This window comes from Nansenia antarctica, assembly GCF_963989245.1.
Source record: "Nansenia antarctica genome assembly, chromosome: 10".
Lineage (NCBI taxonomy): Eukaryota > Metazoa > Chordata > Actinopteri > Argentiniformes > Microstomatidae > Nansenia > Nansenia antarctica.
In genome coordinates this window covers 25,171,456-25,196,213 of record NC_137680.1, presented here as the reverse complement: position 1 = coordinate 25,196,213, position 24,758 = coordinate 25,171,456, and the positions used below count along the sequence as shown (strand labels likewise).

Sequence of the window (24,758 nt, the reverse complement as noted above, 5' to 3'; positions counted from 1 at the left end):
TGTTAGTCTGTAGTCAGGCTGTGGTCAGTCTGTGGTCAGTCTGCGGTCAGTCTGCGGTCAGTCTGTGGTCAGTCTGTGGTCAGGCTGTGGTCAGTCTGTGGTCAGTCTGCGGTCAGTCTGTGGTCAGTCTATGGTCAGTGTGTGGTCAGTCTGTGGTCAGGTCTGGGGGTTCCAGTCATTGGCTGGACAGCGAGAGGTCAAGGGGTCGCGACCCCAGAAGTGATTTATGGAGAGCTGACCTGGTGATGTCATGAGTCTGAGTTGTGGACCAATCGGCCAATCGGAGCAGAGGGATTCACTTCAAAGGTCCCAGTCGGCCCTGAGCTCCGTCAGCTAGCCTGTCACTGAGCAGGGCCCGGGATCAGAGGTCAGGGGAGGAACCAATCACAAGCCAGGAGGCCACAAGTTGAGTCCTCTGCTCCTCTGTGGCTCAGCTGGTAGAGAATGGCACTAACAAACGCTGAGGTTGTGGGTGGGTTCGATTCCTGCCGGGACCTTCTATAAACTTCTCCAAAAAAGTCCGGAAATGTTATTTTTGTCGAATATTCCTCCCCTTTAATAATACCAAATGGTATTGTATTTTATATCGTTGGAAAGCCTGATTAGTCACCTTTACAACGAGGTACAACTTGTAAGGATCATGCATTCGTGGAATGAGCAACACAGCTAAACGTGTGGGTGGTAGCGGCCCAAAGAAATTTGCCGAAATAATGTTTCCAAACTTTTTTTGAGGAGTGTATATATACTGAGAAATGTATGCACACACTGCAACGTAAGTTGGATAAAAATGCCGTCAGCTAAAAGGCGTACCGGTATACAAGCTGCTTGTTGATGCTCTGTGTAGCAGAGAGAAGCACATCTTATCACACCAACGGTTCACGTACCATTCCATGCCTTAACAAAGAGACCCCCGTCCTCCGATTTCTACCTCCGCCAGCCTCCCCTGAGATAGATAGCTGGCCTCTAGCCAGCTGTTCTGAGATGTTCATGTTCTGAGACGTTCTATATAAAGACGCAGCGAGCAGGTCGAACGAAGCTTTGTGGTTTCAACTTCAACCCTTCTTCCCAACCTCAATCATCTACAGCATCACCTCACACCCTACACACACGCTTACCCGGAGTATACGCGGTATTTCGAGACTTCTATTTACACACACAGGCACGCACGCAGGCACACACACCAGGCCTCCCAGCCTCCCCGTGCTGTTGGTGAACCTGTAGCGTGGAAAAGGGCAGGGTCATTAATTACCAGAACGCCCAGAGAAATGAACCGCCGCACAGATCCATGTCGGCCTACTCCAGCGGTCCTGACCTTGAGCGCGCCGTCACAAGCTGTCGGGGTCGAAGGTCGGTGTGTTGGAGAAGAAGAAGAGAAGAAGATCCGCGACGGAAAGTTCCAGTGTAGTAAGAAAGACAAGACGGAGATCTGTCATGTTAAACTCAGTGCCAGAACATAGCTGAGAGAGTGCTGCTGCGTTCACACACACACACACACACACACACACACACATACACACACAAGCATACACATACAGAAAAAGTACACACACACACACTTGCACGCACTCACACAGACAGACACACACGTACACAGACACAAGCATACACACATACACACACACAGAAAATGAACACACACACGTGCACACACAGACAGACAGATACACACACACACACACAAACACACAAGCATACACACACACAGAAAATGAACACACACTTGCACGCGCACACACAGACAGACACACACACACACAAACACACACACACCCACCCACACACACACACACCCACCCACCCACCCACCCACCCACACCCACCCACCCACCCACCCACCCACACACACACACACACACACACACACACACACACACACACACACACACACACACACACACACACTCACACAGCCAGCTACAGTTTCTCTCACAATGGCTTCCTCACAGTGAAAAGCTTCACCTCACACTTCACACATCATCATCGCCGCCGCGGGGATAGTTTGCAAATACCGCTGACAGGAAATGACACGGGGAGAGGACTGCTGTGGTACCGCTGACAGTGTTAGACAGGAAATGACACGGGAAGAGGATAGCGCCATCGTACCGCTGACAGGAAATGACACGGGGAGAGAGGAACGGCGTCTCCCGGGGAAGACGGTTGTGAGAACGTGGAGGGCAGCGAGAGGGAATGATGTTGACTGGTATTTGGACGCTGACTGAAGCCAAGCAGCCAGCCAGCCCTCAGAGATCTCTCAGTCTCAACACAACTTGTGTTGCCATGGAAACTCCCCCACCTACTCGTCCGCCGACAACGACGTCTGATTGGTCAGTTACTGATTGGTCCCCCCCCCCCCCAGACTCGGCTGAACAACGAACGGACGACACTGATAGGTTTCAGGAAGTGAGGTGCTAGCATAAAAGGAACGGTTGTTGTTGTGGTGGTGGTGGTGGTTGTGGTTATTGTTGTTGTTGTGGCCTGGAGTCGTTCTTCTCTTGTGGAGGCCAGCCGGGGGAGGCTGGTGGAGGTAGGAATCGGAGGACAGGCCCTGTTGGAATGGTACACACACTTTCCACCTGGTCCTCTGTGGCTCTGTTGGTAGAGCATGGTGCTAACAATGCTTAGGTTGGGGGTTCAAATCCCTCTCTGGGACCGTATATACTCAAAGATGTATGCACTCACTGCAACGTAAGTCGCTTTGGATGAAAGTGTCAGCTAAATGGCCTGCATACCTCCACAAGCCTCTCCTGGGTGCCTTGTGTAGAGTTCAGTCTGAGGATAAACCTTTGTCATGGCACCAAAACACTCTCCTCCAATAGCAACGCCGTATCCAAATGATGCAATATGTTCAGGGGTGTAATATCAGCAGATCAGTCCGTTGAGTTACGTGAATTCCGACTTGCGTTTTGGAGTTACGACTTGCGTTTCGGGTGGCAGTATTAGGGATTAACCTTGAGGGGTTCCGGTTAGGGTACGTTGTTAGGGTACGTTGTTAGGGTACGTTGTCAGGGGTTACAGCATCAGACGAGTGGAGACAGCGAGCTTCAAACCGTTCCACAACACTTCCTGGCTAGACTTCCTGATATACCCAATATTGGTTTTTTTGATTGGACTAACAACCGGTTGCCTGGCAACATGGTCTGTCGGTATAGTGTTGAGAATGTAGGGAACTATTTGGTGGGAAATAAATAGACCCCTTCATAAGCACCTCTCCTTCTATACAAACCACTCTGAATTCAACCACATGGCATAAAAAATATATTAAAAAACTATAACACAATGAGACATGAGCCTTCAGAAAACATTATTATTATTATTATTAAAAGTCTGCGTTGCTAACTATGTTAATGAGAACTAAACATGTCAAAGGTATTATTGTTGTTGTGAGCGCTATTCCACTTTAATTACTGTAAGTACTGTAGAATGACTTATAAAGGAAATATGCAAATAATTGAGAGAGAGAGAGAGAGAGAGAGAGAGAGAGAGAGAGAGAGAGAGAGAGAGAGAGAGAGAGAGAGAGAGAGAGAGAGAGAGAGAGAGAGAGAGAGAGAGAGAGAGAGAGGAGAGAGAGAGAAGCCCTAGTTAATTGATGTTGATTATCATCCACCAAAACACCAAACGTATTATCTTAGATCGGAAAAAATGAGCAACAATGATTTCACAGTTTGATTGGTGTGTGAGCATCTGAGCGCCTGACATCCTCTGAGCTGAACTAGTATGTATATAATAATAATAATAATAATAATAATAATAATAATAATAATAATACCTAATGTGATATCATTTACTGCAGGATTATACCTCAGAATCCCTTAGCTGCGGTCCCTCCCTTGCCGTCTGAAGCTCATCTGAAGCAGCAGGGGGGTACAGATCATTTGTGGACGCGCAAAAAACAAAACCACGGCTTCAGACTCCATATGTGACAGCAGCTGGTGAAAACTCACTAGTCAAGCCAAAACACTGCAACAATGCAATGGATTGGGTGAGTAATCCCCACTGCTACCTAGCTAACTATAATTCTACTTTACATTGTTACCTAGTTAACTAGAACACTACTTTACATTGTTACCTAGTTAACTAGAACACTACTTTACATTGTTACCTAGTTAACTAGAACACTACTTTACATTGTTACCTAGTTAACTAGAACACTACTTTACATTGTTACCTAGTTAACTAGAACACTACTTTACATTGTTACCTAGTTAACTAGAACACTACTTTACATTGTTACCTAGTTACTGTAACTAGAACACTACTTTACACTGTTAGCAGGCTCACAGAACAAGCTGCCTCAGTTGACTAGCGATGTGTCATTGATTTTCAACAACGCAGAAATGTATTCACATTTATTTATTTTTTGGTCTTTAAATAGGGGCAGTCCCACTCATATTTTTCTTTGTATTCTTTGTATTGGACAGATACAGTGAAGACAGACAGGAAAGTAAGGAGAAGAAGGGAGAGAGGGCATGTCAGCAGGGCATGGGCCGGATTTGAACCTGACATGGGCATATGTGTGCAGTGTAGACCACGGTGCTAGACCACTGGACCACCCCAGGCCATGTATTTAAATTTTCTAAAGAAAAGTCAGATCATTCCATCAGATCCTGATATGAGGACCAAAGCATTACAACGTGTCATCACCTTCTCCTCTGGCGTCCTCTCCCTGTGTGGACATAGAAATAGAATAGTATGTTGGACTGGTGATCGGAAGGTTGTGAGTTCAAATCCCACCTGAAACACCACCACTAGTGTGCCCTTGAGTAAGGCCTTTAGCCCTCAGTTACTCCAGGGGGAATGTCCCTGTAATTCGTAATTGTAAATCGCTTTGGATTAAAAGAGTCTGCTAAATGGCAAATTCTAGAACGAACAGAACGGACATGGTCCCTCAGAGTGAGGGGAGGCATGTAGCCTAGAGGTTGGAGAGGCCCACCAGCAACCGGGGGGTCGACGGTTCGAATCCCGCCAACCCCCCTAGGAGGCAGCCGGATGTGAGCTGGTGACTGGAGGGTTGCTGGCTTTATATCTCTACGGTGCCTCTACTACCACTGCCGTCGTGCCCTTGAGCAAGGGCACTTCACTGCTCCAGGAGTGACTGCGCTCTGTTCTGCCTGGGGGTGTGTGGGGAGGGGGGGGGGGGGGCAGTGCATGTGTGTTGTCTCAGGGGGGGCAGGGTGGGGTAGGCGGGGAGGGGGGTGGTTGTAAAAAAGAAAATCCACCCCAATCCAAACAGTTGGTTGGCATATAAAACATTGTTCTGCTTGTTTAATTTGGCTCCTACTTCACTTAACACTCCAAATCCAACACCCACCACAAGATGGCCGCCGCAGCCGCCGCCTCCGCTTGGCTCGGAACACCCACCGCGCTAGCCAAGTGAAACCCGAACGGGCGGGCGTGTCCGATCCCGCCGCCAGACGGGCGGCCATGTTTTTTTTTCCAGAGCGAGAGACGACCTCTTGAGCCGGCCAGACCACGGCCTGGTCTCCGTTACCATGGCGAATGCGGAGCGTGACTCGCCAGCCCGATCGGGGGATTAGCCGCTAATGATCTGGCAAATGGTTCTGAAATTGTAATTATCTGCTGCCCCTGGGCCCCCCTGCTACGGTCGGACCCACCGGGGCTGGGGGGGGCTGGGGGGAGGGATGGGGGGGGGGAGGCCAGGGGGGTGGAAGGGGAAGGGGGAGGGAGGGAGGGAGGGAGGGAGAGAGAGAGTCATTATTTGCCATTGCATGGCTACACTTGGAGCCACTAGGGCTGGGGCTGGAAGGGAGAGAGGGAGGGAGGGGGGGGGGGGGAGAGAGAGGGGGAGGGAGGTGGGGGGGAGGTGGGGGAGAGGGTAGAAATCGGAGGACGGGCTCATTATAATGAGGCACCATTCCTCATTCCGTTCCATGACATCACAATGAGCCCCGGCCTCCGATTTCTACCTCCACCAGCCTCCCCTGGAGCCAACAGATGTGTCCCTGTCACACTGTTCTCTGTGGCCTCGCTTTGGAACTCTCAGGTACCCCTCAGTGGTGATGCTGGGGTTTGTAGTCCAGCCAAGAGGTAGTTTTTGTAGTCCAACACCACCAGTCACTCAGGATCAATCTGGTGTCTGTGAGGGAATACAGGGTTGCAACTATACTACTACTAGGTCGTCCTCGGACGAGCCCTCCATCGGCGCTTCCAGTCATCCCGATCTTCCATACATCTGGCTAGTTCGCCGGTACTTTCCGCTCCTGCATCTTTCTTGAGTTACGTCCACGTATGTTAGTGTGGGACGCCCTCGTGATCAACGTCTGTGTGTCTGTGACTCCCACAGAACCAGTTTGCTGGCTGGCAGCTCCTGGTGTCTCTGGCAGTGACCTGCCAGCCTCATTCTCCTGACTGCTATTTTTTTGCTTATCCATGGTGACCTCCCATACAGATGCTTGCTGGTAGCATGCTTGCTCTTGTCGATGTTAAGTACTGCACGCAGCATTCTGGTGTAGCACCCATCCCATTTCACCCATGGTGTAACCCTAACCCTAACTATAATTCGACCTCTGACCTCGAGATGCAAGCATTAATATTCCAGCTGACCAGAAGACGACTGCCAGGGGAGGCTGGTGGAGGGAGAAATCAGAGGACAGGGGAGGCTGGTGGAGGTAGAAATCAGAGGACAGGGAAGGCTGGTGGAGGTAGAAATCAGAGGACAGGGGAGGCTGGTGGAGGTAGAAATCAGAGGACAGGGGAGGCTGGTGAAGGGAGAAATCAGAGGACAGGGAAGGCTGGTGGAGGTAGAAATCAGAGGACGGGGCTCATTGTAACGCATTGGAATACATTTAGGGATGGTACCAACCTCGTGTGTGTGTGTGATACCGTTCCTCATTCCGTTCCATTAATTACAATGAGCCCCGGCCTCCGATTTCTACCTCCACCAGCCTCCCCAGAGGCCGACCTACTTTATAGATTGTTATGTTTCAGTATGAAACGTGTTCAAGCCATATAGAGGTCCCATGTTCGGGGACAGAGCCTTCAGTGTGGCATCTCCCCACAGTGATCCGCAACGCCCCCACCCTGGACACCTTCAACACCCCTACCTACCCTGGACACCTTCAACACCCCTACCTACCCTGGACACCTTCAACACCCCTACCTACCCTAGACACCTTCAACACCCCTACCTACCCTAGACACTTTCAACACCCCTACCTACCCTGGACACCTTCAACACCCCTACCTACCCTGGACACCTTCAACACCCCTACCTACCCTGGACACCTTCAACACCCCTACCCACCCTGGACACCTTCAACACCCCTACCTACCCTGGACACCTTCACACCCCACCCTGGACACCTTCAACACCCCTACCTACCCTGGACACCTTCACACCCCACCCTGGACACCTTCAAATCAGCCCTCAAAACTCACCTGTTCACCAAGGCCTTTGGTCTAGTCTAGTTTTGTCACTATCGCTGTCTTTTTGTTTTCTTTGCTTTTTTCTGTTCTGAAAATCTGTAAAGCGTCCTTGGGTTTGAGAAAGGTGCTATATAAAACCAAGTTATTATTATGTTTCATGTGTATCTGTATGTCTCTTTTAGTCTGTACCATACTGTGTCCACTCTATGTATTCCCTATTTTTATTCATGATCTATTATGTGTCTTTTTTTATCCCCCCATACTCTTTTAATCTCGCTGCTGCTGTGAGAAAGTCATTTCCCCTCGGGAATAAATCAAGAACTTAAATTCTTCAACTCAAATCCTTTGTGTTGAGTAAAGGAGCGTCCTGAACAGAACAGACTGGAGCAGACCCAGCTGAATCTCACACCAAACATAGACAGCTTGTTCCGTGGCTGAACATAACTTTTTTTTTCCAGACATTTTTGACTGAAACATGAGGAAATGGATATGTGGTAACGGACTACCTGTCTGCTGTATGGACGGGCCGGTCTCACAGCGGTAGTGAGTGTCTACTACCACCTGCTGGACGTTTAGCAGAACGGCGTGTCAGTAAGAAAGGTTTAGTGATCGTGTCTTCACTGCCACCTCATGGTTTATTACAGTGGGTGCTCTTCTGTGTGTGTGTGTGTGTGTGTGTGTGTGTGTGTGTGTGTGTGTGTGTGTCTAGGTGTGTGTGTGTGTGTGTGTGTGTGTGTGTGTGTGTGTGTTACATCTTTTCACATTATAGACATTTAGCAAACAGCTTTATCCAAAGCGACTTACAACAAGTAAGTTTGTCTAAGTAAGTGAATCGTTTATGTGTGTGTGTGTGTGTGTGTGTGTGTGCGTGTGTGTGTGTGTCTGTATGTGTGTGTGCGTGCGTGCGCGTGCGTGTATGTGTGTGCGTCTGTGCGTGTGTGTGTGTGTGTGTGTGTGTGTGTGTGTCTGTATGTGTGTGTCTGTATGTATGTGTGTGTGCGTGCGTGTGCATGCGTGTATGTGTGTGCGTGCTGGAACGCGTGCGTGCGTGTCTGTGTGTGTGTGTGTGTGTGTGTGTGTGTGTGGTGTACGTGCGTGCGTGTGTGTGTGGTGTACGTGCGTGCGTGTGTGTGTGTCCGTGTGTGTGTGTGTGGTGCTCCATCTTTCCTGACCCCTGCTGTGTCCAGGTGTTGCTCTCGTCAGCACAAGTTCCTCTCCATTACTGTCCAACTGTCCATTCAGCCTCTCACACATCTGCAGCCTGGGTGTGTGTGTGTGTGTGTGTGTGTGTGTGTGTGTGAGTGTGTGTGTGTGTGGTGTGTGTGTGTGTGTGTGTGTTGGGTGCTATGTCAGCTGAAAAACTAAGCATATCCGGTAGACATTAAATATCTATTCTGCTCTATTCTACTTTATTCAGATTCTATTATATTGTGTTCTATTGTGTTCTATTCTATTGTGTTCTATTCTATTGTGTTCTATTCTATTGTGTCCTATTCTATTGTGTCCTATTATATTGTGTTCTATTCTATTGTGTTCTATTTTATTGTGTTCTATTCTATTGTGTCCTATTCTATTGTGTTCTATTCTATTGTGTTCTATTCTATTGTGTTCTATTCTATTGTGTTCTATTCTATTGTGTTCTATTCTATTGTGTCCTATTCTATTGTGTCCTATTCTATTGTGTTCTATTGTGTTCTATTCTATTCTGTTCTATTCTATTGTGTTCTATTCTATTGTGTTCTATTCTATTGTGTTCTATTCTATTCTGTCCTATTCTATTGTGTTCTATTCTATTGTGTTCTATTCTATTGTGTTCTATTCTATTGTGTTCTATTCTATTCTGTCCTATTCTATTGTGTTCTATTCTATTGTGTTCTATTTTATTGTGTTCTATTCTATTCTGTTCTATTCTATTCTGTTCTATTCTATTCTGTTCTATTCTGCTCTATTTCATTCCATAGAAGGACTTTTACTTTGAAGTCACATGGGTAAGATAAGACAGGCCTCTTCCCCAGAACAGCTCTTACTCTGACGTCTCTAAGCAGATTACCGGAGGTCTAATCCTGCTGTGACGTGTCTCTTAGGCTGCTGGGTGCCTAGCGATAACGCTTCACACACCAGCCGTGTTACGACCACACGTCTGTTTTGAATGACTTAGAGAGAGAGTCACATGTGAGGTTTGATATGGACTCACATGGACAGCTGAGTGTGTCTCCTGTTGTGTAATTGGGTGCTAGTATGTCGGTGGAACACATGTTGACACAGGTAGTACAGACATACGCTGCTACACGTTTCTGACCCATATGAGATCAGTATAATGCTCGAATCAGAATGTTGCATGAAAAGGATGAAGATTCTGAAGAGGAGGAGGAGGAGGAGGAGGAGGAGGGTGGTGGAGGAGGAGGAAGAGGCACATTTTCAGTTGTGAGGCGTTTGTGCTCTGGTGTCATCTCAGGTAGGCCATCCTTTCCTGCTATGTGAGCCTACATAGTAACGTTAGTCATTCCAAAAAGCATAGATTCAATATAAAATGTGACATACAATGACATACAGTACCAGTCAAAACACTTCCCCATTCAATTGAATGAGAAAGTGTGTCCAGACTTTTGACTGGTATTGTACACTACGTAGGCTGAAGTCATTCAAACACAATTTTTTTTAACCACTCCACAGATGTCATCTTACTAACAGACAGGTCGGTTAGGACATCTACTAAGTCATTTTTTCAACAATTGTTTACAGCCAGAATATTTAACTTATAATTCACTAAATCACAATTCCAGTGGGTCAGAAAGTGTACACACTATGTTGACTGTGCCTTTAAACAGCAGAGAATAATGTCATGGCTTTAGAGTTTGAGTTAATTGGAGGTGTACATGTGGATGTATTTTACTTTCAAACTCAGTGCCTCTTTACTGGGAGCAATGTCCAAACGCCTGAAGCTACCACGTTCATCTGAAGCTACCACGTTCATCTGAAGCTACCACGTTCATCTGAAGCTACCATGTTCATCTGAAGGTACCACGTTCATCTGTACAAACGATAGCACACACGTATAAACACCATGGGACCACACAGCTGTCATACCGCTCAGGAAGGAGAAGCGTTCTGTCTCCTACAGATGAACGTACTACGCTGAGAAAGGTGCAGATCATTCAGAACAACAGCAAAGGAGCTTGTGAAGATAACAAATACCTTCTGATCACTAGTCCAAAACTCACTATCCATCTAAATTATTACTCATTATCTTTAGACCGTCAGAGCATTCACATTAAAGGTCACAACATTACCAGGAGTGGGGTTCGAACCCACGAGGACATACGTCCATTGGATCTTAAGTCCAACGCCTTAACCACTCGGCCATCCTGGTGGTGAATAAGGACCTGGTTTAGTAACATGGCATAGTGTCAATGGAACCATGTGTTGATCAGGAAGACTATTTCAGTAGAGGCTGAAGTGTTCGACACGATTCCTCATTCCATGTCTGAAGTCAACCTCGAAAGGGCAACTAGTAACTAGACCAACCTATTCTACCTCCACTAGACTAACCTATTCTACCTCCACTAGCCTATTTCATTGATTTAGTTGAAGTTAAACATTTAAAGCAAAGCTGTTACCAGGAGTGGGGTTCGAACCCACGAGGACATACGTCCATTGGGTCTTAAGTCCAACGCCTTAACCACTCGGCCATCCTGGTGGTATGGTTGGTACCTTGAGTCTACACCTCCGTCTATCATCTCCCCTGGTCAAACAGGTTTCATTAGAAATACACATTCCATTTAAAAAGAGGGAGGAATGCCATGCTTTTCCTCCCTCTATATCGGATGGTGCATTTTCCATAATCGTCCAACCTAGGATTTAAACGATTCAAGGATTTATGTTTTTTTTAATGTTGATAAGATTTATGTCGATAATATATTTGTGTCTTTTCAACAGCCCTTAGAATTCCTAAACATGTATTTTTTAGATAATTGCAAATGTTCTGTTTTGTTTACAATAAATATGCCCACACAGCTTTTGTAATATTATTGGCTAGACATCTAATTACATCTACATCTACTGATGAGATGGACATCTCCAAAACCACATTCTAATACTCTGTCGATAAAAGCAGTTTTCAATCATTTACACCTTGAAAAAATCTGATATACTGTACATTGAAAGGGTCCTCCAAATTTTTTAAAAAGATGTGGGGGGCCTTTCTTAACCTATGCAGAGAAAGTTACCTTCCATGTTATACCTGAATAAGATTCTATTTAACCTTATTTACTTAAATGTTTTATTCTGACGGAACGGAAGGCAATCAGAGAACTGTCCACTGCAGCAGAACGGAGCAGTCACTGGCTGTGGCTGAAACGTAGGGACCCAACATGGGCTCCCAAATGACCACGTGGTGCCACCGTGCGACACACACCCAGGCCTGATCAGCCTGTGGTGGGCCAACCTCGGCAGAGGGTGTCTTGTGATAACTGGCCGAAACACCCAATGAGGTCGGGGACCACAACTGAAGATGTGTCGTACTGGTGGCACCACGTGATCATTGCCAAATTCCACTCCACCCAAGAGGACATCTCCAACTCCACTCAATTGTTGTGCTGAATATTTAGGGATTTTAACAACCAGGTCCTATTAAGAATCCTGACCATAGGGGTGAGGCTACTATAATGCTACTGTAATGTGACCAAACTGGTAGTTTGTGTTGTCGTATATCTTGAGACTTACCGGTCATTCACATTACAGGTTCCTACCAGGAGTGGGGTTCGAACCCACGAGGACAAACGGCCATTGGGTCTTAAGTCCAACGCCTTCACCACTTGGCCATCCTGGTGGTGACTTTTAGCTCTGCACCTTGAGTCTACACTTCCATCTATCATCTCCCTTGGTCAAACAGGTTTCATTAGAAATACACATCCCTTTTTTAATATAAGACGGTTGGTTATTCAATACATTTTTTAATCCATCTGACTTGATTGCTCCAGAAGCATTAATATCATTACTGCTGTGTTCATTACTGTTCTGTTCATTACTGTTCTGTTCGGCTCTGTTCAGCATCCCTCAGTTGCCTTTGCCGAGGGCCCAAACGGATCTGACAGCTTTTCTAACATCATTGGCTAGACGTTTAATGAGATGGAAGTCTCCAACACCGCCTCCTCACACTCTGTGGATAAAAGACATTTTCAATAATTTACACCTTGAAAAAATCTGATATATATTGAAAGGCTCCTCCAAAAAATGTTTTAAGATGTGGGGGGCCTTTCTTAGCCTATGCAGAGAAAATAACCTTCCAGGTTATTCCCAGAATAAGATTCTATTTATTATTATTATTATTATATATATATATATTTACTTTTATTTTTTTATTCTGACCTGAATGATGAGGCTACTATATTTACTGTGATGTGTGAAATATGAGCAAACTGACAGTTAATGTCGTATATCTTAAGATCTACAGGTCATTCACATTAAAGGTTCCTACCAGGAGTGGGGTTCGAACCCACGAGGACATTCATCCATTGGGTCTTAAGTCCAACGCCTTAACCACTCGGCCATCCTGGTGGTGTAATGGACCTCGTTTAGTAACATGACATAGTGTCAATGGAACCATGTGTTGATCAGGAACACTATTTCAGGAGAGGCTGAAGTGTTCGATATGATTCCTCATTCCATGTCTAAGTTCTACCTCAACAATCACAACATTCACCCTCGACTAACCTATTCTACCTCCACTAGACTAACCTATTCTACCTCCTCTAGACTAACCTATTCTACCTCCACTAGACTAACCTATTCTACCTCCTCTAGACTAACCTATTCTACCTCCACTAGACTAACCTATTCTACCTCCTCTAGACTAACCTATTCTACCTCCACTAGACTAACCTATTCTACCTCCACTAACCTATTCTACCTCCACTAACCTATTCTACCTCCACTAGACTAACCTATTCTACCTCCACTAGACTAACCTATTCTACCTCCACTAGACTAAACTATTCTACCTCCACTAGCCTAACCTATTCTACCTCCACTAACCTATTCTACCTCCACTAGCCTATTGTCCATCGACTAACCTATTCTAGTTCCACTAGCGACGAGACGAACCTATTCTACCTCCACTAGACTAACCTATTCTGTCTCCACTAGCCTAATTAAATGATTTTGTTGAAGTTTAACATTTAAAGCAAAGCTTTTACCAGGAGTGGGGTTCGAACCCACGAGGATCTACGTCCATTGGGTCTTAAGTCCAACGCCTTAACCACTCGGCCATCCTGGTGTTGAAAATAAAAGCAAATCAAGGTGTTACAAAGTTGTCGTCCACTGAAAAACTCAAAACAACCTACCACAATAACACCAGAGAGATGGCTTATGGGTACCAGGATTATGTGAAATACTTTGGTCCAAATTAAAAAGAAACATCTTCTCTACCAGGAGAGGGGTTCAAAAAGGACATGGATCCACTGGGTGTTAAATCAAACACCGTAACCCCTCTGCCTTCCTGGTGGTAGTACTTCTTAAGCTTCGTGAAATCTGAACATTGTCAACAACATCAAGGCGGTTCTGTGTGCAGCATTTAAATTAAAGGTGACATCCTACCAGGAGTGGGGTTCAAACCCAGGAGGACATACGTCCATTGGGTCTTAAGTCCAACGCCTTAACCACTCGGCCATCCTGGTTTAGATTGATTGAAAACTTTATTAGAATGTTTGCAGAAGTAGGTACATGAAAGTACATATTACATACAAGGTCAAACTAAGAGGATAAAAACCCAAGAAAGCCACTGGCTTATTTCAATTGGGGTCCTTGATTTTCAATTCATCGTTACATGTAAGACAGACATAGGAAAAGAACTAGTACTATCTACATGATAATACAGACAAATAACTATTACTATCTACAAGATAAACGTAGATAGTAATACCTATTCTACCTCCACTAGACTAACCTATTCTACCTCCACTAACCTATTCTACCTCCACTAACCTATTCTACCTCCTCTAGACTAACCTATTCTACCTCCACTAGACTAATATATTCTACCTCCACTAGACTAACCTATTCTACCTCCACTAACCTATTCTACCTCCACTAACCTATTCTACCTCCACTAGACTAACCTATTCTACCTCCTCTAGACTAACCTATTCTACCTCCACTAGACTAACCTATTCTACCTCCACTAGACTACCGGTAACCTATTCTACCTCCACTAGACTAACCTATTCTACCTCCACTAGACTAACCTATTCTACCTCCACTAGACTAATCTATTCTATCTCCACTCGACTATTTCAATGATTTTGTTCAAGTTAAATATTTAAAGCAAAGCTTCTACCAGGAGTGGGGTTCGAACCCACGAGGACATACGTCCATTGGGTCTTAAGTCCAACGCCTTAACCACTCGGCCATCCTGGTGGTGATTCTAATCTTTGCACCTTGAGTCTACACCTCCATCTATCATCTCTCCTGGTCAAACAGGTTTCTTTTTTAAGTGTGAAGCCTTTAAGCCTCCAAGCCTGACTCAGTGACACCAGTTCTGTCAGGAGGAATGGGCCAAAATACCACCAACTTATAGTGGGAAGCTTGTGGAAGGCTATCTGAAACGTTTGACCCGTTTGAAAGTTAAACAATTTAAAGGCAATGCTACCAAATACTAACTAAGTGATGTAAACTTCTGACCCACTGGGAATGTGATGAAAGAAATAAAAACTGAAATAAATAATTCTCTCAAATATTATTGACAACAGTGTTGATCAGGCAGACTATTTCAGGAGAGGCTGAAGTGTTCGATATGATTCCTCATTCCATGTCTGAGTTCTACCTCAACAAGCCTATTGTCCATCGACTAACCTATTCTACCTCCTCTAGACTAACCTATTCTACCTCCACTCAACTAACCTATTCTACCTCCACTAGACTAACCTATTCTACCTCCACTAGACTAACCTATTCTACCTCCTCTAGACTAACCTATTCTACCTCCACTAGACTAACCTATTCTACCTCCACTAACCTATTCTACCTCCACTAAGCTATTCTACCTCCTCTAGACTAACCTATTCTACCTCCACTAGACTAATATATTCTACCTCCACTAGACTAACCTATTCTACCTCCACTAACCTATTCTACCTCCACTAACCTATTCTACCTCCACTAACCTATTCTACCTCCACTAGACTAACCTATTCTACCTCCTCTAGACTAACCTATTCTACCTCCACTAGACTAACCTATTCTACCTCCACTAACCTATTCTACCTCCACTAACCTATTCTACCTCCACTAACCTATTCTACCTCCACTAGACTAACCTATTCTACCTCCACTAGACTAACCTATTCTACCTCCTCTAGACTAACCTATTCTACCTCCTCTAGACTAACCTATTCTACCTCAACTAACCTATTCTACCTCCACTAGACTAACCTATTCTACCTCCACTAGACTAACCTATTCTACCTCCACTAACCTATTCTACCTCCACTAGACTAATCTATTCTACCTCCACTAGACTATTTCAATGATTTTGTTCTATTTAAATATTTAAAGCAAAGCTTCTACCAGGAGTGGGGTTCGAACCCACGAGGACATACGTCCATTGGGTCTTAAGTCCAACGCCTTAACCACTCGGCCATCCTGGTGGTGATTCTGTTCCTTGCACCTTGAGTCAACACCTCCATCTATCATCTCTCCTGGTCAAACAGGTTTCTTTTTTAAGTGTGAAGCCTTTAAGCCTCCAAGCCTGACTCAGTTACACCAGTTCTGTCAGGAGGAATGGGCCAAAATACCACCAACTTATAGTGGGAAGCTTGTGGAAGGCTATCTGAAACGTTTGACCCGTTTGAAAGTTAAACAATTTAAAGGCAATGCTACCAAATACTAACTAAGTGATGTAAACTTCTGACCCACTGGGAATGTGATGAAAGAAATAAAAACTGAAATAAATAATTCTCTCAAATATTATTGACAACAGTGTTGATCAGGCAGACTATTTCAGGAGAGGCTGAAGTGTTCGATATGATTCCTCATTCCATGTCTGAGTTCTACATCAACAAGCCTATTCACCCTCGACTAACGGATTCTACCTCCACGAGACTAACCTATTCTACCTCCACTAGACTAACCTATTCTACCTCCACTAGACTAACCTATTCTACCTCCACTAACCTATTCTACCTCCACTAGACTAACCTATTCTACCTCCACTAGACTAACCTATTCTACCTCCACTAGACTAACCTATTCTACCTCCACTAACCTATTCTACCTCCACTAACCTATTCTACCTCCACTAGACTAACCTATTCTACCTCCACTTGACTAATCTATTCTGTCTCCACTAGACTATTTCAATGATTTTGTTCAAGTTAAATATTTAAAGCAAAGCTTCTACCAGAAGTGGGGTTCGAACCCACGAGGACATACGTCCATTGGGTCTTAAGTCCAACGCCTTAACCACTCGGCCATCCTGGTGGTGATTCAGATCTTTGCACCTTGATTCTACACCTCCATCTATCATCTCTCCTGGTCAAACAGGTTTCATTAGAAATACACATTCCTTTTAAAAAGATAAAAGACAGAAACTAAGTTAAAAGTGCAATATATTTAATGCTTTTTAATTCTGTTGGTTTTTTAGTTTTGTTTTGTTTTCCGTTATATTCATTATTGTTGCTTTATCTTGTTTTGCACATCATCAATCAATAATATAAGACGGTGATTCAATACAATCTATAATCCTTCTGCCTTCACTGCTCCAGAAGCATTCATATAATTGGATATTATAGCATACTATTATAGCATACTATTATAGCATACTCTAGATATTACAGCATACTCTAGATAAATTCGGCTTTGGCAAAAACTTTTTTACTTGGGTTAAACTCTATTCCTCTGTGTAAGGACTTTTTACAGAGAGCTGGAGGAATGGCCCTGCTGAGCTTTAGGTTGACCTTGCTTTTCCTCCCTCGATATCGGATGGTGCATTTTCCATAATGGTCCAACCTAGGAATTAAACTATTCAAGGATTTATATGTTGATAATATATTTGCATCTTTTCAACAGCCCTTAGAATTCCTAAACATAATAGTTTTTTTAGATAATTGCAAATTATCCGTTTTGTTTGCAATAAATATGCCCAGACAGCTTCTGTAACACTATTGGCTAGACATCTAATTACATCTACATCTACTGCTGAGATGGACATCTAATACTGATGAGATGGACGTCTCCAACACCGCCTGCTCACACTCTGTGGATAAAAGCAGTTTTCAATAATTTACACCTTGAAAACATCTGATATACATTGAAAGGCTCCTCCAAAAAATGTAAAAAGATGTGGGGGGCCTTTCTTAACCTATGCAGAGAAAGTTACCTTCCATGTTATCCCTGAATAAGATTCTATTTAACCTTATTTACTTTATTTTTTTATTCTGACCATAAGGGTGAGGCTACTATAATGTGACCAAACTGACAGTTTGTGTTGTCGTATATCTTGAGACCTCCCGGACATTCACATTAAAGGTTCCTACCAGGAGTGGGGTTCGAACCCACGAGGACATTCATCCATTGGGTCTTAAGTCCAACACCTTAACCACTCGGCCATCCTGGTGATGACTCTTACCTCTGCACCTTGAGTCTACACTTCCATCTATCACCTCCCTTGGTCAAACAGGTTTCATTAGAAATACACATTCCTTTTTAAATATAAGACGGTTATTCAATACATTTTTTAATCCATCTGACTTGATTGATCCAGAAGCATTAATATCATTACTGCTGGTTCATTACTGTTCTGTTCATTACTGTTCTGTTCATTACTGTTCTGTTCGGCTCTGTTCAGCATCCCTCAGTTGCCTTTGCCGAGGGCCCAAACGGATCTGACAACTTTTCTAACATCATTGGCTAGACGTTTAATACTGATGAGATGGACGTCTCCAACACCGCCTCCTCACACTCTGTGGATAAAAGACATTTTCAATAATTTACACCTTGAAAAAATCTGATATATATTGAAAGGCTCCTCCAAAAAATGTTTTAAGATGTGGGGGGCCTTTCTTAGCCTATGCAGAGAAAGTTACCTTCCAGGTTATTCCCAGAATAAGATTCTATTTAATTATTATTATTATTATTATATATATATATATATTTACTTATATTTTTTTATTCTGACCTGAATGATGAGGCTACTATATTTACTGTGATGTGTGAAATATGAGCAAAGTGACAGTTAATGTAGTATATCTTAAGATCTACAGGTCATTCACATTAAAGGTTTCTACCAGGAGTGGGGTTCGAACCCACGAGGACATACGTCCATTGGGTCTTAAGTCCAACGCCTTAACCACTCGGCCATCCTGGTGGTGTAAAGGAGCTGGTTTAGTAACATGACATAGTGTCAATGGAACCCTGTGTTGATCAGGAAGACTATTTCAGGAGAGGCTGAAGTGTTCGATATGATTCTTCATTCCATGTCTGAGTTCTACCTCAACAAGCCTATTGACCATCGACTAACCTATTCTACCTCCACTAGACTAACCTATTCTACCTCCACTAGACTAACCTATTCTACCTCCACTAGACTAACCTATTCTACCTCCACTAGACTAACCTATTCTACTTCCACTAGACTAACCTATTCTACCTCCTCTAGACTAACCTATTCTACCTCCACTAGACTAACCTATTCTACCTCCACTAGACTAACCTATTCTACCTCCACTAGACTATTTCAATGATTTTGTTCAAGTTAAATATTTAAAGCAAAGCTTCTACCAGGAGTGGGGTTCGAACCCACGAGGACATACGTCCATTGGGTCTTAAGTTCAACGCCTTAACCACTCGGCCATCCTGGTGGTGATCCTGATCTTAGCACCTTGAGTCAACACCTCCATCTATCATCTCTCCTGGTCAAACAGGTTTCTTTTTTAAGTGGAACCATGTGTTGATCAGGAAGACTATTTCAGGGGAGGCTGAAGTGTTCGATATGATTCCTCATTCCATGTCTGAGTTCTACCTCAACAAGCCTATTCACCCTCGACTAACCTATTCTACCTCCACTAGACTAACCTATTCTACCTCCACTAGACTAACCTATTCTACCTCCACTAGACTAACCTATTCTACCTCCACTAACCTATTCTGTCTCCACTAGACTAACCTATTCTACCTCCACTAGACTAACCTATTCTACCTCCACTAACCTATTCTGTCTCCACTAGACTAACCTATTCTACCTCCACTAGACTAACCTATTCTACCTCCACTAGACTAACCTATTCTACTTCCACTAGACTAACATATTCTACCTCCACTAGACTAACCTCTTCTACCTCCGCTAGACTAATCTATTCTACCTCCACTAGACTATTTCAATGATTTTGTTCTAGTTAAATATTTAAAGCAAAGCTTCTACCAGGAGTGGGGTTCGAACCCACGAGGACATACGTCCATTGGGTCTTAAGTCCAACGCCTTAACCACTCGGCCATCCTGGTGGTGATTCTAATCTTTGCACCTTGAGGCTACACCTCCATCTATCATCTCTCCTGGTCAAACAGGTTTATTTTTTAAGTGTGAAGCCTTTAAGCCTCCAAGCCTGACTCAGTTACACCAGTTCTGTCAGGAGGAATGGGCCAAAATACCACCAACTTATAGTGGGAAGCTTGTGGAAGGCTATCTGAAACGTTTGACCCGTTTGAAAGTTAAACAATGTAAAGGCAATGCTACCAAATACTAACTAAGTGATGTAAACTTCTGACCCACTGGGAATGTGATGAAAGAAATAAAAACTGAAATAAATAATTCTCTCTAATATTATTATTTTATTCTTTTTAATATAAGACTTTTCACATTCTTAAAATAATGTAGTGATCCCAACTGACCTAAGACAGGGAAGGTTTTGTCAGGAAAATGTCGGGTGTAAAGATGTAAACTGCCAAATTCAACTGTGTGAACGGATATTTCCACTAGAGGGCGCTGTTGGTTTACACACTATGGCTGCTGCTCTTGAACATGTTTGTTGACACCGTCGTCATCATCGTGTGACACCACCAGCATCCTCTGCAAGGTTGCCAGATGGGACAGGCTCCCGCCGAATGGGCTACTTTTGATCACACTGGGCCGGAAATCCCGCATGGGGCGAGTTACACTAGAAGATTCCCGTTCGCTACAATACCATTATTATTATTATTATTATTATTATTATTATTATTATTATTATTATTATTATTATTATTATTATTATTATTATTATTATTATTATTATTATTATTATAGGTTTGGGCTGGATAAATAGCATGTAGGTGGTATCAAAATGCTCGTGCCTGAAAGTTACAAAATGCCTGAAGTCAAAACACACACCCTAGTAGCTACATAGAATGGGCAGTTAAAAAAAAAAAAAAAAGTATTATTATCTTACAAACATCATTGGCAACAGGCATACCGTTTAGGGACAGGAGATGGGCACCTGGCCAATAGTAAATAGCAGTTATCTGACAATATCGGTTTTGGGCTGCTTATTTTTGGTGGATTTAGCTTTTAGTTTTTAGACTGTGATTAGACTGGAAATTGTCAATCCCATCTGGCAACCCAGTTCACAAGACAGCGTCATCACTGAGCGACACCACCAGCGTCACCAGGCTGCGACTGTAGTCTTTCAGCAGTGACATGAACTCCACACACTACCGGTGTTGATCTGTCACAACATCCGTGTCAGAACCAGAAGCCTGGATCTGTGCTAGTTTAGATGTTTCAGTTACCTAGCTGGTGTGGCGACCTACGTGACATCAATTTACACCTCCGACAACCATTTATTGTGAGTTTGACCCTTTTAAATGAACGAAACTATCTATTGTCTCTGTTGTGTTTGTGTTGCTAGCGTCGCCTCAGGAGATGACTCAAGCACCTTGTTGCGACTTCAGGGACATAATGACGTCACTTTCTGTTATTTCACCACCGCTGCCGCCCAACCAAACAGTTCAGAGAGGGAGGAGAGAGGGAGGGAGGGGGAGGGAGAGAGAGAGAGAGAGAGACAGGGAGATAGAGGAGGGAGAGAGAGGAGGGAGAGAGAGGAAGAGAGGGAGAGGGAGAGAGAAAGAGGGAGAGAGAGAAAGAGAGAGAGAGACATAGAGAGAGAGGGGGGAGGGAGAGAGAGATAGAGGGAGAGAGAGAGAGGGGGGGAGGGAGAGAGAAAGAGGGAGAGAGAGGAAGAGAGAGAGAGGGAGACAGGGAGAGGGAGAGAGAGGGGGAGAGAGAGGGGGAGGGAGAGAGAAAGAGAGAGAGGGGAGAGAGAGAGAGACAGAGAGAGAGAGGTAGAGGAAGAGAGAGAGAGAGAGAGGGGGAGAGAAAGAGGGAGAGAGAGAGGGGAGAGAGAGAGAGACAGACAGAGGGAGGGAGGGAGAGAGAGAGAGGGGGGAGGGAGGGAGAGAGAGAGAGGGGGGAGGGAGAGAAAGAGAGAGTGAGATAATTCTGTTATTGAGGTGGTAACTTTGGTCCCGGGTCTCTCAGGGTTCCTCCGGACCGTGTCCTGTTCCGGAAGGCTCCAGAAGATGCTGAACGTTCCGTCCCAGTCGTTCCCGGCGGCCAGCTCCCAGCAGAGGGTGGCCCCCGCCGGACAGGCTGGCAGGAGCAAGGTAAGGTCAGAGGTCAACCTGAAGACCCCCACCGTGCTAAAGGCTGGTGGTGGTAGTGTGGTAGGAGCCCGTCCTCCGATCCCTACCTCCACCAGCCTCTACCTCCACCAGCCTCTACCTCCACCAGCCTCTACCTCCACCAGCCTCTACCTCCACCCAGCTTCTACCTCCACCAGCCTCTACCGTGTAGACCAGGGGTGCCCACACTTTTTTGAACCAAGATCTACTTTTTTTTTTTTTCAAGTAGCCAGTCTGCCAAGATCTACCAGTCTAGTTTCAACATCGCAAACGTACACGCACGCACGTACTACACACACACACACACACACACACACACACACACACACACACACACACACACACACACACACACACTTCCCAGCCTGCATAGTAAACTCACAATACACTCTCTCTCTGTCACACAGCCACACAGGAGAAGACCATCACAAACCCTCCCTCTTTGCTATTCTCACTCACACACACACACACACACACACACACACACACACACACACACACACACACACACACACACACACACACACACACACACACACACAGACACACACACACACACACACACACACACACACACACACACACACACACACACATTTGCCAGTCTGCATAGGGAGCCATAGCACAAACCCTCCCTCTCTCTCTCTCTCTCGCTCTCTCTTACACACACACACACACACACACACACACACACACACACACACACACACACACACACACACACACCTACCTCAATTTCTCTCACTCACACACTGACAGCCAGTCTGCAGTACCATAGCCAACTACTGATCCAACAAACAGAAAAGTAAACCAGATACAAAACAGGTAGTTCCCTAGTTTGAAAGGAGGAAATAAATGCATTTCTCTACCTTAGTGGGAGACCTGGCACTGGGAGGAGGCAGCTAGTTTCTAGTAGTCAGGGCTGTAGGAGCTGGTTGCAAGGTGTCATCAGCCACTGTGGATCTGTCATCGAAAAGGCAATCTGCAGCCTCGAGAAACGCTTTTTTCACAATTTCGCCGTCTTTGAATGACTTCTTGTGTTTAACAAGAACGTGACTGACGCGATAAGAAGCTATCGTTACAGCCGTACGTTTTCGCTCTTTTGCCACATTTCCCTTCTAACAGCCATCTTAGATCTGCAGATCAGACAGACGCACTTCCAATATCACATCGTGTAAAAGTCCTCCTCCCATTCTGGATGGAAGTTGTACGTTATTGGTTTCTTACTTGGTCCAGCTTCCCCACTCATTTGTATACCCTTTCTTTAGTAGTAAATAGTAGAAATTGGAAGGCTAACTAGGTAATTAGTCTCGCCGGTATTTTGTATTTTGTAGTTGGCGCTGTTGACTGCGCATGCGTGGTGAACCGTGTGTTAGGTGAAAAGATCAGATCGCAGACTGGCTTACCTGTACGTCAATCAAGTGGCAAAAGCCATAGTGAGGATGGATGATAGGTGAAATTATTTTTATTTATTTTTTGGAACTTTTTTTTTTTTTTTTTCAATGCCATGCGATCTACCCATACTACCTTTGCGATCGACGTATTGGGCACCCCTGGTGTAGACGATTCCTACCTCCACCAGCCTCTACCTCCACCAGCCTCTACCGTGTAGACCACGTGTTGTAGAATGTTCAGACTGGCCAGTTTATTTGATGTTTATGTTCATGTTTATTTCATTTGTAAAGGGACAATTGCATATTAATGAACATTAAATGAAGATAAAAAATGCACGTATGCCAGAGAGAGGGGGAGAGAAAGAGAGAGAGGGAGAGATAGGGAGGGAGAGAAAGAGAGAGAGAGAGGGAGAGAAAGAGGGAGAGAGAGAGAAAGAGAGAGGGACAATGCATGTTAATGAACATTAAAACATTTACATATGCCAGATTTAGCCAGAAGGCAAATTTTCATCCATAGTCCCTCACCAAGTTATAAAAAGGCTTCCCAAAAACACAGTAATATAGACACACAGTAACACATATAGAAACACCGTACAGACATATAGACATTTATGTAAGCTATGACCCCTACCTGTCCTGGTTGTATCTGCCCCCCAGCTGAAAGCTGTCATTGATGGCTTGACCTCTCTAACACTGACACACCCTGCCTTTTCACTGGAGTGACACATCCAGTTCACAGCCGTGTTCTAGCTACCAAAACAACATGTGTACTGTATAGTCGGGGGGGGAATGAATAACTCGTTATCAAGCAATAGCTTAATATGAGGTCTTACGTTTGTTTGTTTTTGTCCTTGTAACAACACAGGAAGTCATGTTCTAACTGCCCCCACCTCTGCTGCTCAGGTGTGTCACCTGTGGTCACCTGCAGGGTGATGCAAATGAAGCTAGGTGGCTAGCCCTAGGCTAGGCTTTTTCACAGCTGGCTGGTTGGTGTTCATGTGTTCATGTGTTAATGCGACCAACAAGCCCTTTGGGCCTGTGAAATCTGTGTTGTAATCGCACAAGAACAGAGAAGCAGTCGTAAGTGAATAGAACAGAGAAGCAGTCGTAAGTGAATAGTCAAAGTTATGTAGCTGTACGCTTAGGGGGAAATACAAGCATCAGACAACAGCAGATCAGATATTAGATTAGATTAAACGTTATTGTTGTTGCAGAGTACATTTGCATCACAGTACAGCACAGTAGGCATTGTGCTTTTTAGTTCAACAAAAAGTCAAAGAATTTGACTTCAACAACACATTGTTTTTAAATAAGTTTACTCGCTTATACAGTGTG

The 24,758-nt window shown here is 44.5% G+C and overlaps 1 protein-coding gene across 1 annotated transcript in view; it reads left to right on the top strand.

Moving 5' to 3' along the window:
* Nucleotides 1-21,927: 21,927 nt before the first annotated feature.
* cyb5r4 (cytochrome b5 reductase 4) overlaps nt 21,928-24,758 on the top strand; it is a gene marked incomplete at its 5' end in the record, with an annotated part of 32,853 nt that continues 30,022 nt past the window's right edge. Inside the window, one exon of the mRNA XM_080541117.1 lies at nt 21,928-22,011. Within this exon, the coding sequence (XP_080397243.1) occupies nt 21,928-22,011 (84 nt within the window). The remainder of the gene's footprint in view (nt 22,012-24,758) is intronic.